We start from the raw sequence: 14,749 nt of genomic DNA on the forward strand, positions 1-14,749 counted from the left end.
GGGCACGCACAGAGAAGATATTTGTATTTCTGGACACGTCAGAGTGTTTTCTTTCGAACAGTAGCAATTATATGCATAGTCGAGCATCTTTTTGTGACAAAATATCTTGTTTAAAACGGGAACGTTTTTCTTCCAAAAATGAAATAGCGCCACCATAAGTGTAAGAGGTTAAAGTCCCCGGACACTAGGAACTCCACTTCTGGATGAGTATGTTGTTGTTTGCTTATGTTCTTATACAGCTAATTGAGTGCGGTCTTAATTCCAGCATCGGTTTGTGGTGGTAAATAGAGGGCTAGGAATAAAGTAGAAGGGAACTCTCTTGGTAGATAGTGTGTTCTACAGCTTATCATGAGGTACTCTACCTCAGGTGAGCAATACCTTGAGACTTCTTTAATATTAGACATAGCGCACCAGCTGTTATTGACAAATAGGCACACACCCCTGCCCTAAGTCTTACCAGACATAGTTGCTCTGTCCTGTCAATTCACGGAAAACCCAGCCAGCTCTATATTATCTGTGTTGTCGTTTAGCCACGACTCGGTGAAACATAAGATATTACAGTTTTTAACGTCCCGTTGGTAGGATAGTCTTGACTGTAGATCATCGTGTTTGTTTTCCAGTGATTGCACGTTGGCCAATAGAATCAATGGTAATGGTGATTTACTCACTCGCTTAAGAATCCTAACAAATCACCTGACCAAGTACATTTGCCGTTAATTCCCATAATTTCTAATAAACAATGTTTGTTTATTTACCAGAATTTCTATTGATCCATTAAATATTATTGTTAGTCTTTTACAGTTCTCATTGTAGGAGTGGACACATTGTTTGCAGTGCACAACCTAGGCTACACTTGTGAGAAACAAGTTTTGTTTATTCATTGAGTTTGGACGCTCATGTCAATGTTAAGTAAAGATGCGCAGCTGATTACACATAGAAGTACGCCAAGGCTACCTGGCCTGTGTGCAAATGTAGGCTTATAAATGTGCCCATTTGGGGTTTCTGATAGTCACCACCACTAATGAGCTGTGGAGCTTCTCAAAGTAATTTTTTCTTCACCTCAAACCGCAAGTAAACAAAGTCTGCTTTCATATACAGTTGAAGTCGGAAGTTTACATATGCCTCAGCCAAATACATTCAAACTGTTTTTCACAATTCCTGACATTTAATCATTGTAAAGATTCCCTGTCTTAGTTCAGTTAGGATCACCACTTTATTTTAAGATTGTGAAATGTCAGAATAATAGCAGAGAATGATTTATTTCAGCTTTTATTTCTTTCATCACATTCCCAGTGGGTCAGAAGTTTACATACACTCAATTAGTATTTGGTAGAATTGCCTTCAAAATGTTTAACTTGGGTGAAACATTTTGGGTATCCTTCCACAAGCTTCCCACAATAAGTTGGGTGAATTTTGGCCCATTCCTCCTGACAGAGCTGGTGTAACTGAGTCAGGTTTGTAGGCCTCCTTGCTTGAACACGCTTTTTCAGTTCTGCCCACAAATTTTCTATAGGATTGAGGTCAGGGCTTTGTGATGGCCACTCAAATTCCTTGGAAGTATGCCGGGGGTATCATCGGATAGGGCTACAGTGTCTCCTGACCCCTCCTGTCTCAGCCTCCAGTATTTATGCTGCAGTAGTTTATGTGTCGGGGGGATAGGGTCAGTTTGAGGTTTTAGGGTCAGCTTGCTGTTTGGGGTTTTAGGCTGGGTTTCTGTACAGCACTTTGAGATATCAGTTGATGTACGAAGGGCTATATAAATAAATTTGATTTGATGCTTGGTGGTCATTGTCTATTTGGAAGATCAATTTGTGACCAAGCTTTAACTTCCTGATTGATGTCTTGAGATGTTGCTTCAATCTATCCACATAACTTTCCATCTATTTTGTGAAGTGCACCAGTCCCTCCTGCAGCAACTGTGGATATAGATAATTTTGTACCCGTTTCCTCCAGCATCTTCACAAGGTCCTTTGCTGTTGTTCTGGGATTGATTTGCACCTTTCGCACCAAAGTATGTTCATATCTAGGAGACAGAACGCATCTCCTTCCTGAGCGGTATGACGGCTGCGTGGTCCCATGGAGTTTATACTTGCGTACTATTGTTTGTACAGATGAATGTGGTACCTTCAGGCGTTTGGAAATTGCTCCCAAGGATGAACCAGACTTGTGTAGGTCCACAATTATTTTTTCTGAGGTCTTGGCTGATTTCTTTTGATTTTCCCATGATGTCATGCAAAGAGGCACTGAGTTTGAAGGTAGGCCTTGAAATACATACTCAGGTACACCTCCAATTGACTCAAATTATCTCAATTATAAGAAGCGTTCTGTCTCCTAGAGATGAACGTACTTTGGTGCGAAAGGTGCAAATCAATGGCATCATTTTCTGGAATTTTCCAAGCTGTTTAAAGGCACAGTCAACTTAGTGTATATAAGCTTCTGACCCACTGGAATTGTGATACAGTGAGTGAAATAATCTGTCTGTAAACAATTGTTGGAAAAATTACTTGTGTCATGCACTAGTAGATGTCCTAACCGACTTGCCAAAACTATAGTTTGTTAACAAGACATTTGTGGAGTGGTTGAAAAAAGAGTTTTAATGTAAACTTCCGAATTCAACTGTACAATGAGAATGCGGAACTATTGTCAATGTAGCCTATTTGAAAAATATTTCCAGCTCTCTCCCTTTTGATAACCACTTGGTATGAAAGGGAACATTTTTTAATGCTCTGATCTGGTGGAAACGTCATAAAATAGACCTACCTGAATACTTCTTATCCCATGCGCAAATAGCCTACATCTTTGTCTGTCCAGAGCTCAATGGTGCCTTATACTCTGAGGGTCCAGACTATTTCATACAATGGTGCAAGTTTGTTAGCACAAGCTTCTGCTGCCAAGTTGATAGTTGATACAATGCTTCATGTTCCTTGCAGACAGACAATGTGATTTATTTTCTACCTGCAGGCTGCCATGTTTTTCTTTGTTGGCTTTATGCAAGCAAGTTTTACATAGTTGGCAATACAACTCACTTTTAGATTTGTATAACTTTCATTTATATTCAGATATCATTTTGATGACTCACATGACAATGATTTTGAGATAAAAAGACTTTATTATAAAATAAACTGTTCCACAAAAATGTGCATATGACAATCATAAACTGGCATGCAGATCGGGTGAATTGGTAAGATAAATTGGCACTCCAAATGGAAAAGGTTGCCAACCCCTGGTGTAGCCTAATACCAGCAGCTCCGGGAGTATAATGACAGACTCTGGGAAGGCTAACAGCAGCGGGAGGAGGAGCTCCGGGAACAGTTTTTTTCTTCTTCTGGTTAGGCTATCTTGATCTCTGGCTCTCTCTGGAGTCATTTGTGTGTCGTCATTATTTGATCAGTGTGCTTAAATTGTCATACAAGCTCAGTAGCCTACATATAATGGATTTTATTAAAACACATAGGGTGTGTCTATACTGTATATGGAAAAATACATGTTTTAAAATTTTAACCAGTCGATTGGTCAAAAGAACAGACGACCAACGATTTTTTTTGGTCAGGGAGAGCCCTAGTTTCTACAGTCTGTTGAAGGAGGAGCCACAGACAAAGGAGGTTAGTCAGGGGCTGGGGCGGGGACCAGTGCGGCTGCAGCCCATGCAACATGGGGCACAGGACACAGTTTACATTCAAATCAGAAGGGATTTAAAAAAAAATCTTTCCCACCTACTTTCTGCAGTTAAAATGTTCAAAATCCAGGGGCAGAACAACAGATTTGCACATTGTCAGCACAGAGGATATGAACTTGCAACCTTTCGGTTACTAGTCCAACGTTCTAACCACTAGGCTACCCTGCTGCCCCAAGTTTATGGTTTGTGGAAAGAATTCTCCTCAAGAACAACTGTGTCACCCTCTGTGTGCTGTGTCCCCCTCAGGACTTGTGCCTTGCATATAGGTCAAGGTTCTCCCAAGATGTACTCTTTAGGAGCGTACTGTTACTTTTTGGGGTCCAAAGATTTTATGTTATTTCAGAGGTATTTTGGCACTGGCAGCCAAAACAGCCAAATACTCCATCTAAACCACAAGAGGCTGCTGAGGGGAGAACAGCTCATAATAATGTCTGGAATGGAGTGAATAAACTGGTATCAAACACATAAAAAACCATGTGTTTGTTTTCAATACCATTCCATTTATTCCATTCCAACCATTGCTAAGGTGCCACCGGCCGGCAGTGATCTAGATGTGAATCGATTCTAAATTGCCATACAGTTCTAGAAACATAAAGCATATTTCATATCACATCAAAATAATTTCATAAATGCAAAATATACACTGACTGTACAGTGTTTTAACCGGCTTTATCAAAGTTACAGCCGACAGTATTGTTCAGTGACAACACGTTTCTGGCGGGCTTCTTCGGATCATTCTAGATGGCCAATTAGTACAGGTATTCTGTCTGTCTTCCGTAAATACATGCTGTAACTTGGAGATATGGCTGTGTGGGACCCCTATGTATCAATTTAACCTTTTTTAATTTTTTTTATTATTTTCTCGCTGATATGTAAGGTAAGATCCTTATGCTTCCGAAACCGTACCGCAAGCGATGTGCGTCAATGTTCAGACTGAGACTCGGGCCTCTTAACAAAACTCCCCCGAACAAAGGACGTCTTCTTCCAATAACTCTTATGTTTAATGAAATGGAACAGATCGAGGGCTAGGTTAAGGTGAAAGGTCAAGTGCTGTTGATATGAAGGCTATGGAAAGATTTAAATTGCATACTCCTCGTCTCCTTCTTAACACACATTGGAGGTCAGAGGGGAAGAACCTCTGCCTTTCTCATCCAATGAGTTTTGAGAAGGAAATGAGGAGAGAAGACACGAGTAGTATGCAATTGATGTCTTCCCCATGCCTGAAGAGCAGAGACCCTAATGAGCTGCTACTCTTTTTTCAAGTCAAGTGAATAATAAAGAATAACTTTAAAAAACAACAACTTATTTCACCTTTATTTAACCAGGTAAGCGAGTTGAGAACAAGTTCTCATTTACAACTGCGACCTGGCCAAGATAAAGCAAAGCAGTGTGACACAAACAACAACACAGTGAGGAGGTAAGGCAACAAATAGGCCATAGTAGCAAAGTAATTACAGTTTAGCAAATTAACACTGGTGTGATAGATGTGCAGAGTAGAAATACTGGTCTGCAATAGAGCAGAAAAGTAAATAAATATAATATGGTAGTCTAACTAATCTAACCCTGGTAAATGTCTCTACATAACATGTCCAGGAGTGCAACATTGAAAACTTGGACTTTAAGCAGGATTTTTTGTTTTACCTTTATTTAACTAGGCAAGTTAGTTTAGAACTTAAGAACAAATTCTTATTTTCAATGAAAGCTGAGGAACAGCAAGTTAACTGCCTGGGGCAGAATGACAGATTTGTAACTTGTTAGCTCAAGGGTTTGAACTTGCAAAATACTGGTTACTAGTCCAACACTCTAACCACTAGCCTACCCTGCCACCCCAATATTCCTAAATTCTTTTGTTGCAGAAATGAATACAAAATAAATATCAATAAATTATTAGGTGGTCTGTTCAGGATGTCTAATTGCATGAGGATAAGGTAATGCCAGTTTCCCTTCTCTGTGACTGGTAGCTGTTTTTTAGGGATACAGCTAAACCTAGCTTCATAAATTATCCTAACCAGCTACGTCAATTTAGACAAAAGCTGTATCCCTTCTAGACTAAACCAAGTAACAGGGAAGAGAGGATGGAATGTGAAGTGTTTTCCTTATAGGGATGGATGAAGGAGGGAACGCTTTCCTGAGCACCACGGAGATCTTTTGCACCTTTCAATGACGTTTATACATTACAATTGTTGGCATAAGTGCCATCATAGCTACCATTATTCCCCTATCATGGCTATGGGACTGGGCAGATGTGAGTGAAGGCACTGCTTTTGTCCTCCATGTTCTCCTCGCCATCCTATTTTTGTAAGCTTTCCTTCCATGTCCATACTACATGTAAGGACTGGAGAAGTTACTCTGCCTTGCACCACCAATGATATACAGTATACACATCATTGGCGCCAACCCTACACGCACGCGCCCTCAGTTGCTGCAACAGCTCGAGGATGCAGTACGTCGCACTGCGCATGCACGCTTGCAGCGCACGTTTCTATTTTTAGAAAGTGACGTCATCATGAAATATCAGTGGCAGCCTTCGGCCCCCACACCGGATAGACTGGATTGACTGGACGCTTGCAGTAGCACCACAGGCCGCAGTAGCCATCAGTTAGAGATAGAGAGGGTTTGGAGCTGTTTACTGATTGTCTCCCTTCTAATTTGCGCCTCAGACATTAGCATTAACATAATTGCTTCACCATTGTTTTAGCTAAGTCTTATGTAAAGCGGGTATTTCAGAGAAAATCCGCAGTTACGTTTGATGTACTGTTTATAGCGTTGGACATCAGCAGGAAAATACACATCCGTCTATTCGAAAGCAATTGTCGATAGCCTGCTTCCTGTATCGTGGAACTGACTGCCCGACCTTCGGCGCACATCAACAGCGACAATGGCAGATAGAGAGCAACTGATCCAGAGAGCCCGTATGGCTGAGCAGGCGGAACGGTACGATGACATGGCCTCGGCGATGAAACAGGTACTAGAGACGTCATCGTTCTGCACAATGCATCTCACATGAAATAATTACATAGTGTGACAATCATTGATATCAGTTTGTAACAAAGGTCATCAGATGACATCATTCAATGGTCATACAATGGAGTATCTTGCTAACTACGGTAGCTAGTTAGCTGGGTTTGTCGTCTTTCATTATGGAAATTATTTATAAAGTATCTGCATAATCAAATCAATGTGAAACCTGGTGCACACAACATCAAGGTTATTTTGCTTCTGTTACTGTTATTTTGTCATATCGTTTTGAGAAGTGAATGTAGTAACTAACGACCTAGTTATCTATATCTAGTTAAGAATGAAACTGGTGGTGGTCTGGCTTCATGGCTAGCAACGGCTGGTCGATGCAGTAGCACCAGCCAAAATGAACATAGGCACACATTGGGTGCGTTCGTTCACTAGTTACAGCACTTCGGGCTAGTGAATAAAACTAACTAGCTAGTCCAAGCTTGAAAGCTGGTTTTACATGACCTGTAATAGCTTAACGGAGATAGTAATGGTGAACTTTATGCCAGACAGAGAACAATGTTCTTAAATAACTAGCAAATATGATGGTGAAAATGTACGAAGGACCAGATTTCGCGCCTTGGCGAATGCACCCACACATATCCTGTCCGCAAGAGGGTCGTCACTTGTTACCACAGCCACAAATGGCTAAACCCGGTCTAGTTTTACAATTGATCTTCTTAAAATCTGACTTTAAACCTTAAGTACACTGCTAACCCTATGCCTAATCCTAACCATAAATTAAGACAAAAAACACATTTTTGTTTTCATCAATGTATGATATAGCCCATTTTGACTGGTAACTAGTGACAACCCTGCAAGGTCCGCTGTATTTGATGCTGATGGATACATTTTCAGCTATTGACTTAAATGATCCAGGTTGCTCAAAAGGCATAGAAGTATCTTTATATAATAAAACAAAACGTCTGGTTCAATCAAGCACAGCTTCATTCCCAAACACAGCATACTGTACATCTCCACCTAGATATGGATGCACCCTGCAACTTCACACCTTTGTCATGGTGAATGTGTAGGTCCTCCCAATGTTAGGCCAATTTCTTAGATTTATAAAAAGTATATGATATGGTAGCATTTTCACATCCTGTCAACAATATTAAAATATATGCCATTTAGCAAATACTTTTATCCAAAGTGACTTCCATACATGCGTGGATACATTTTAAGTATGGGTGGTCCCTGGAATGGAACCCATTATCCTGGTGTTGCAAGAGGCATGCTTTACCAGCTGAGCTATTGAACACTTCTATGTCCTCACCAGGTGACTGAGCTGAGCGAGCCTCTGAGTAACGACGACCGCAACCTACTCTCTGTGGCCTACAAGAACGTGGTGGGGGCCCGGCGGTCCTCCTGGCGTGTCACCTCCAGCATCGAGCAGAGGGCCATGGCCGACGGCAACGACAAGAAGCTGGAGCTGGTGAAGGCCTACCGGGAGACCATCGAGAAGGAGCTGGAGACGGTGTGCCAGGACGTGCTCAACCTGCTCGACCAGTTCCTCATCAAGAGCTGCGGAGAAGACCAGCTGGAGAGCAAGGTGTTCTACCTGAAGATGAAGGGCGACTACTACCGCTATTTGGCCGAGGTGGCCACAGCCGAGAAGAAGACCTCCGCCGTGGAGTCCTCCGAGGGAGCCTACAAGGAAGCCTATGAGATCAGCAAGAGCATGGCGGCCACCCACCCCATCCGGCTAGGCCTGGCCCTCAACTTCTCTGTGTTCTACTACGAGATCCAGAATGCTCCCGAGGAGGCCTGCAGGCTGGCCAAGGAGGCCTTTGATGAGGCCATTGGACACCTGGACAATCTGAACGAGGACTCCTATAAGGACTCCACCCTCATCATGCAGCTGCTGCGGGACAACCTGACCCTGTGGACCAGTGACCAGCAGGACAGCGAGGGGGGAGAGGCCCAACCCTAAGACCTCCTCCTACCCCCAGATAGTCTTTAGCTAGAGTTAGACACTCCCCTTCCCCTTATTCTCTACTATTTTCTGACCTTCTCTATTCCCTCTATTTTCTTCTCTTCCTAATCGCTCACCTCTTTTTCTCTTTGTGCCATTATAATGCTCAATTAAGGCCTCATCAGGAAGAATCTGTTCTCTCGTGGCCTGTCATTTTGTCCTACATTCTCACCTCTTCCCCTGCTGCTGCATTCACCTTCTCATACTGTCCTCCTCAACTCTCTCCCTCTTCTCTGTCCTCCCAAGGCTTTCTGTCCCTGGCCCACTTTCTGTGCACTAGTGCTATTTTGTTTTCATTATAGTCATTCCATCCCATTTTTGATAGTTGCTGATGATGAACTGAATGGTTGGTATTCAAGTGGCATTTCCACAGGATGTTCTCGTGAGGACAATCTATCATCATGATGATGTCTGTAATGCTAACTAGGGAAATGTTTCATTATTTTGCACAGCATAGTGCAAATGTCACTATTTACCAGAATGTTGTTGTGCTCTCCTCCTTGAATTGTACCGCTTCTATGCCCCCCCCTGTTACTGTAAGATGTCTGTCTGTTGTTCCTCTCTATTTCTTGCCCTTTCCACTTTGCCTTCTGACCTCTGTGTGCACTGTTAGCCCCTGTGAACGTATTCCAGCCATCTTCCGTCTTGAAATGTCTTGTCTATGAATGTTGATGGGACAGTGTCTGGAGTTTTCAGTTGTGCAAGTACATTTGTTTATTATTATGAATCATGCGTGGTCATTAAAGAATTCCATTAAAACATAACCTACCATGGGAACTTGTGTGAGTTCATGCCCTGTGCTTCAGAGTAATTTATAATTTCAACAAATGGCCTTGATTTCTGTCTTTGGTATGCTGTTTTATAGTGTATTTGTGTGCAGACATGCGTGTGTAGCCTATTCTGTGGGAATACTTGGATGAACAGCATTGTGCGTGTCAGTCGCTGAGTGAATCTAGCCCTGCAGTCATGAGCAATTTGGTCATGTGTGTTTATTTTCTCATTCAGGTATTACACACAGACACACACTGATTTTGTTCACTGTGTAGGATTTTGTGTTTTTGGTGAGGATGTTGCTCTCATGGTATTCCTCCCCCTGATGGACAAAGTCAGAATGGGTATTTTGGTGCAGTATATATTTCTAATTAATTATCGGACACACCTTTTATATTTAACTAACTTAACCATTTGTTAAAAAAAGGCTAGTAATAAGTCTAATACTACCCGTTTTTGTTTTCTGTTGCAAATGTTTTGCTTTCATGTGCCCAACTGAACAGAACCCTGGCTGGTTTCACCACCCTTTTTTTGTCCTCTGCATTTAACCATCTTCAGCTCAACTCAATAGCAGCATCTAGTGATGGTTTTTGGTACTTTTACTCTCCTACAGGGTTTATAGTGTAACAGCTCAAGTAAAGTAACACACTACCATTCAAATGTTTGGGGTCACTTGTTTTTGAAAGAAAAGCATTTTTTTTGTCCATTAAAATCATATCAATTTGATTGGAAATACAATGAAGACAATGTTGGAAATGGCTATTGTAACTGGAAATGGCTGATATTTAATGGAATATCTACATAGGCGTATAGAGGCCCATTGTCAGCAACCATCACTCCTGTGTTCCAATGGCACGTTGTGTTAGCTAATCCTAGTTGATCATTAGAAAACACTATTGTAATTATGTTAGCACAGCTGAAAACTGTTGTCCTGATTAAAGTAGCAGTAAAACTGGCCTTTACACTAGTTGAGTATCTGGAGCACCAGCATTTGTGAGATCGATTACAGGCTCAAAATGTCCAGAAACAATTAACCTTCTGAAACTCATCAAGTATTCTTGTTCTGAGAAATGAATGCAATTCCATGCGAGAAATTGCCAAGAAACTAATGATCTCGTACAACGCTGTGTACTACTCCCTTCACAGAACAGCGTAAACTGGCTTTTAACAGAATAGAAAGAGGAGTGGGAGGCCCCGGTGCACAACTGAGCAAGAGGTCAAGTACATTAGTGTCTAGTTTGAGAAACAGACGCCTCACAAGTTCTCAACTGGCAGCTACATTAAATAGTACCCGCAAAACACCAGTCTCCAAGTCAACAGTGAAGAGGCGACTCCAGGAAGCTGGCCTTCTAGGAGATAGTTCAGGCTTTGAAATAGCTGAGATAAAAGCACAGGGTCGGGATTGAAGCATTAGGCGATACCATGATTGGAGCAATACAAGGGTATTGTAAGATCATACTGTGATGTTACAAATGTTATATATTGTAGACACTGATGCAACTTTGTGAACAAGATTGTGTGTAGCTGTGATTGAGATGTGACAGATAATTGTTTATGAAAGAGAAATACATATTTTATGGATAACAGCACCTCACACACACTCAAGTCTTCACCAGCAACCTGACGAGGAATGACGGAAATACATATAATTCTATGGATAGCAGCACCTCATCACACACAGTCAAGGAGGAATGACGGAAGGACAGAGTAATAATTAACCCACTACCTGTGTGCGTGTTTACTCTGTGGGTGAGGTAGTGTTGTGGAGAAAGTACCTTTTTGGTTGACTGACCTTAGAATTAGTTAACTTGTTGATATAAACCATCATATTGACAGAGGTCATGGACTAGGCTTGCAGTCAACATACTATACTATAGCGATGACCATTAACACACATCTAATGCCATTGTTATTATACTGAACAAAAATATAAACGAAACATGCAACAATTTCAAAGATTTTACTGAGTTACAGTTCATAAACTCAGCAAAAAAAGAAACTGTCAACTGCGTTTATTTTCAGCAAACTTAACGTGTAAATATTTGTATGAACATAAGATTCAACAACTGAGACATAAACTGAACATGTTCCACAGACATGTGACTAACAGAAATGGAATAATGTGTCCCTGAACAAAGGGGGGGGGGGGGTCAAAATCAAAATTAAGTCAGTATCCGGTGTGGCCACCAGCTGTGTTAAGTACTGCAGTGCATCTCCTCCTCATGGACTGCACCAGATTAGCCAGTTCTTTCTGTGAGATGTTACCCCACTCTTCCACCAAGGCATCTGCAAGGCTCCGCACATTTCTGGAGGGGAATGGCCCCAGCCCTCACCCTCCAATCCAACAGGTCCCAGACGTGCTCAATGGGATTGAGATCCAGGCTCTTCGCTGGCCATGGCAGAACACTGACATTCCTGTCTTGCAGGAAATCACGCACAGAATGAGCAGTATGGCTGGTGGCATTGTCATGCTGGAGGGTCATGTCAGGATGAGCCTACAGGAAGGGTAGCACATGAGGGAGGAGGATTTCTTCCCTGTAACGCACAGCGTTGAGATTGCCAGCAATGACAACAAGCTCAGTTAGATGATGCTGTGACACACCGCCCCAGACCATGACGGACCCTCCACCTCCAAATCGATCCCTCTCCAGAGTACAGGCCTCAGTGTAACGCTCATTCCTTCAACGATAAATGTGAATCAGACCATCACCCCTGGTGAGAAAAAAAACACGACTCGTCAGTGAAGAGCACCTTTTGCCAGTCCAGTCATGTCCAGCGACGGTTAGCTTGTGCCCATAGGCGACGTTGTTGCCGGTGATGTCTGGTGAGGACCTGCCTTACAACAGGCCTACAAGCCCTCAGTCCAGCCTCTCTCAGCTTATTGCGGATAGTCTGAGCACTGATGGAGGGATTGTGTGTTCCTGGTCAAAATGGCGCTGGAGGAAATATTTTTTCTTCAACAAGCAAGACGCACAGGACATTCTCCAAACACCCGACAGGGCCAACATCCCCTTTATTTGCAAGAGGAAGTGACGCAGGTACAGAGGACAAAGAGCCGGATGCCTGGTCAGGACCCAGAAAGGCGCCAACGTGTAATCATTGGACAATAAACTAGACGAGGTACGGTCGCGAATATCCTACCAATGGGACATCAAAAACTGTAATATCCTATGTTTTACGGAATCTTTGCTGAATGACGACATGGATATTCAGCTAGCGGGAAATACGCTGCACCGAGGATAGATAGAACACCGAAGAGGATAGAACAGCACACTCCGGTAAGACGAGGGGGAGGCGGTCTGTGCATATTTGTAAACAACAGCTGGTGCACGAAATCTAAGGAAGTCTCTAGATTTTGCTCGCCTGAAGGTTATTGTGATAAATTGCAGGCCACACTACTTGCCTAGAGAGTTTACAGCTATACTTTTCGTGGCTGTTTATTTACCACCACAAACAGATGCTGGCACTAAGACCGCACTGAGTCAGCTGTATAAGGAAATAAGCAAACAGGAAACCACTCACCCAGAGGCGGCGCTCCTAGTGTCCGGAGACTTTAATACAGGGAAACTTAAATCAGTTCTACCAAATTTCCATCAACATGTTAAATTTGCAACCAGGAGGAAAAACAATTCTAGATCACCTGTACTTTACACAAAGAGACACGTACAAAGCTCTCCCTCGTCGTCCATTTGGTAAATCCGACCACAACTCTATCCTCCTGATTCCTGCTTACAAGCAAAACATTAAAGCAGGAAGCACCAGTGACTCGGTCTATAAAAAAAAGTGGTCAGATGAAGCAGATGCTAAACTACAGGACTGTTTTGCTATCACAGACTGGAACATGTTCCGGGATTCTTCCGATGGCATTGAGGAGTACACCACATCAGTCACTGGCTTTATTAATGAGTGCATCGAGGACGTCGTTGCCAGAGTGACTGTACGTACATACCCCAACCAGAAGTCATGGATTACAGGCAACATTCGCACTGAGCTAAAGGGTAGAGCTGCCGCTTTCAAGGTGCGAGACAATTACCCGGAAGCTTACAAGAAATCCAGCTATGCCCTTCGACGAACCATCAAACAGGCAAAGCGTCAATACAGGGCTAAGATTGAATCATACTACACCGGCTCTGATGCTCGTCTTATGTTGCAGGGCTTGCAAACTATTACAGTCTACAAAGGGAAGCACAGCTGCAAGCTGCCCAGTGACACGAGCCTCCCAGACGAGCTAAATCACTTCTATGCTCGCTTCGAGGCAAGCAACACTGAGGCATGCATGAGAGCATCAGCTGTTCCAGACGGCTGTGTGATCACGCTCTCCATAGCCGACGTCAGACCTTTTAACAGGGCAACATACACAAGGTTGCGGGGCCAGACGGATTACCAGGACTTGTGCTCTGGGCATGTGTTGACCAACTGGCAGGTGTCTTCACTGACATTTTCAACTTGCCCATGATTGAGTCTGTAATACCAACATGTTTCAAGCAGACCACCATAGTCCCTGTAACCAAGAACACAAAGACAACCTGCCTAAATGACTACAGACCTGTAGCACTCACATCCATAGCCATGAAGTGCTTTGAAAGGTTGGTAATGGCTCACATCAATACCATTATCCCAGAAACCCTAGACCCACTTCAATTTGCATACAACAGATCCACAGCAGATCCACAGATGTTGAAATCTCTATTGCACTCCACACTGCCCTTTCCCACCTGGACAAAAGGAACACTTTTGTGAGAATGCTTTTCATTGACTACAGCTCAGCGTTCAACACCATAGTACCCTCAAAGCTCATCACTAAGCTAAGGATCCTGGGACTAAACACCTCCCTCTGCAACTGGATCGTGGACTTCCTGATGGGCTGCCCCCAGGTGGTAAGGGTAGGTAGCAACACATCTGCCATGCTGATCCTCAAAACTGGTGCTCCACAGGGGTGCGTGCTCAGTCCCCTCCTGTACTCCCTGTTCACCCACGACTGCATAGCCATGCACGACTCCAACACCATCATTAAGTTTGCAGACAAAACAACAGTGGTAGGCCTGATCACCGACAACGACGAGACAGCCTACAGGGAGGAGGTCAGAGACCTGGCCGGGTGGTGCCAGAATAACAACCTATCCCTCAACGTAACCAAGACTAAGGAGATGATTGTGGACTACAGGAAAAGGAGGACCGAGCACGCCCCCATTCTCATCGACGGGGCTGTGGTGGAGCAGGTTGAGAGCTTCAAGTTTGTTGGTGTCCACATCAACAACAAACTAGAATGGTCCAAACACACCAAGACAGTCGTGAAGAGGGCACGACTAAGCCTATTCCCC

General features: G+C 43.1%; 1 protein-coding gene across 1 annotated transcript; it reads left to right on the top strand.

Moving 5' to 3' along the window:
* The first annotated feature begins 6,196 nt into the window (after nt 1–6,196).
* On the top strand, nt 6,197–9,434 carry LOC135544387 (14-3-3 protein eta-like). The gene is made up of 2 exons (XM_064971953.1): nt 6,197–6,641; nt 7,962–9,434. Exons 1-2 carry the CDS (start codon nt 6,555–6,557, stop codon nt 8,613–8,615), a joined length of 741 nt encoding a protein of 246 aa, XP_064828025.1. The 5' UTR covers nt 6,197–6,554; the 3' UTR covers nt 8,616–9,434.
* The last annotated feature ends 5,315 nt before the right edge of the window (nt 9,435–14,749 follow it).

This window comes from Oncorhynchus masou, chromosome 8, assembly GCF_036934945.1.
Source record: "Oncorhynchus masou masou isolate Uvic2021 chromosome 8, UVic_Omas_1.1, whole genome shotgun sequence".
In the NCBI taxonomy this organism is placed as follows: domain Eukaryota; kingdom Metazoa; phylum Chordata; class Actinopteri; order Salmoniformes; family Salmonidae; genus Oncorhynchus; species Oncorhynchus masou.

Coding starts and splice junctions, on each gene's coding strand:
- LOC135544387 (XM_064971953.1), top strand. CDS start 6,555: ATGGCAGATAGAGAGCAACTGATCCAGAGAGCCCGTATGGCTGAGCAG. Junction 6,642..7,961: donor TGGCCTCGGCGATGAAACAG/GTACTAGAGACG, acceptor TGTCCTCACCAG/GTGACTGAGCTGAGCGAGCC.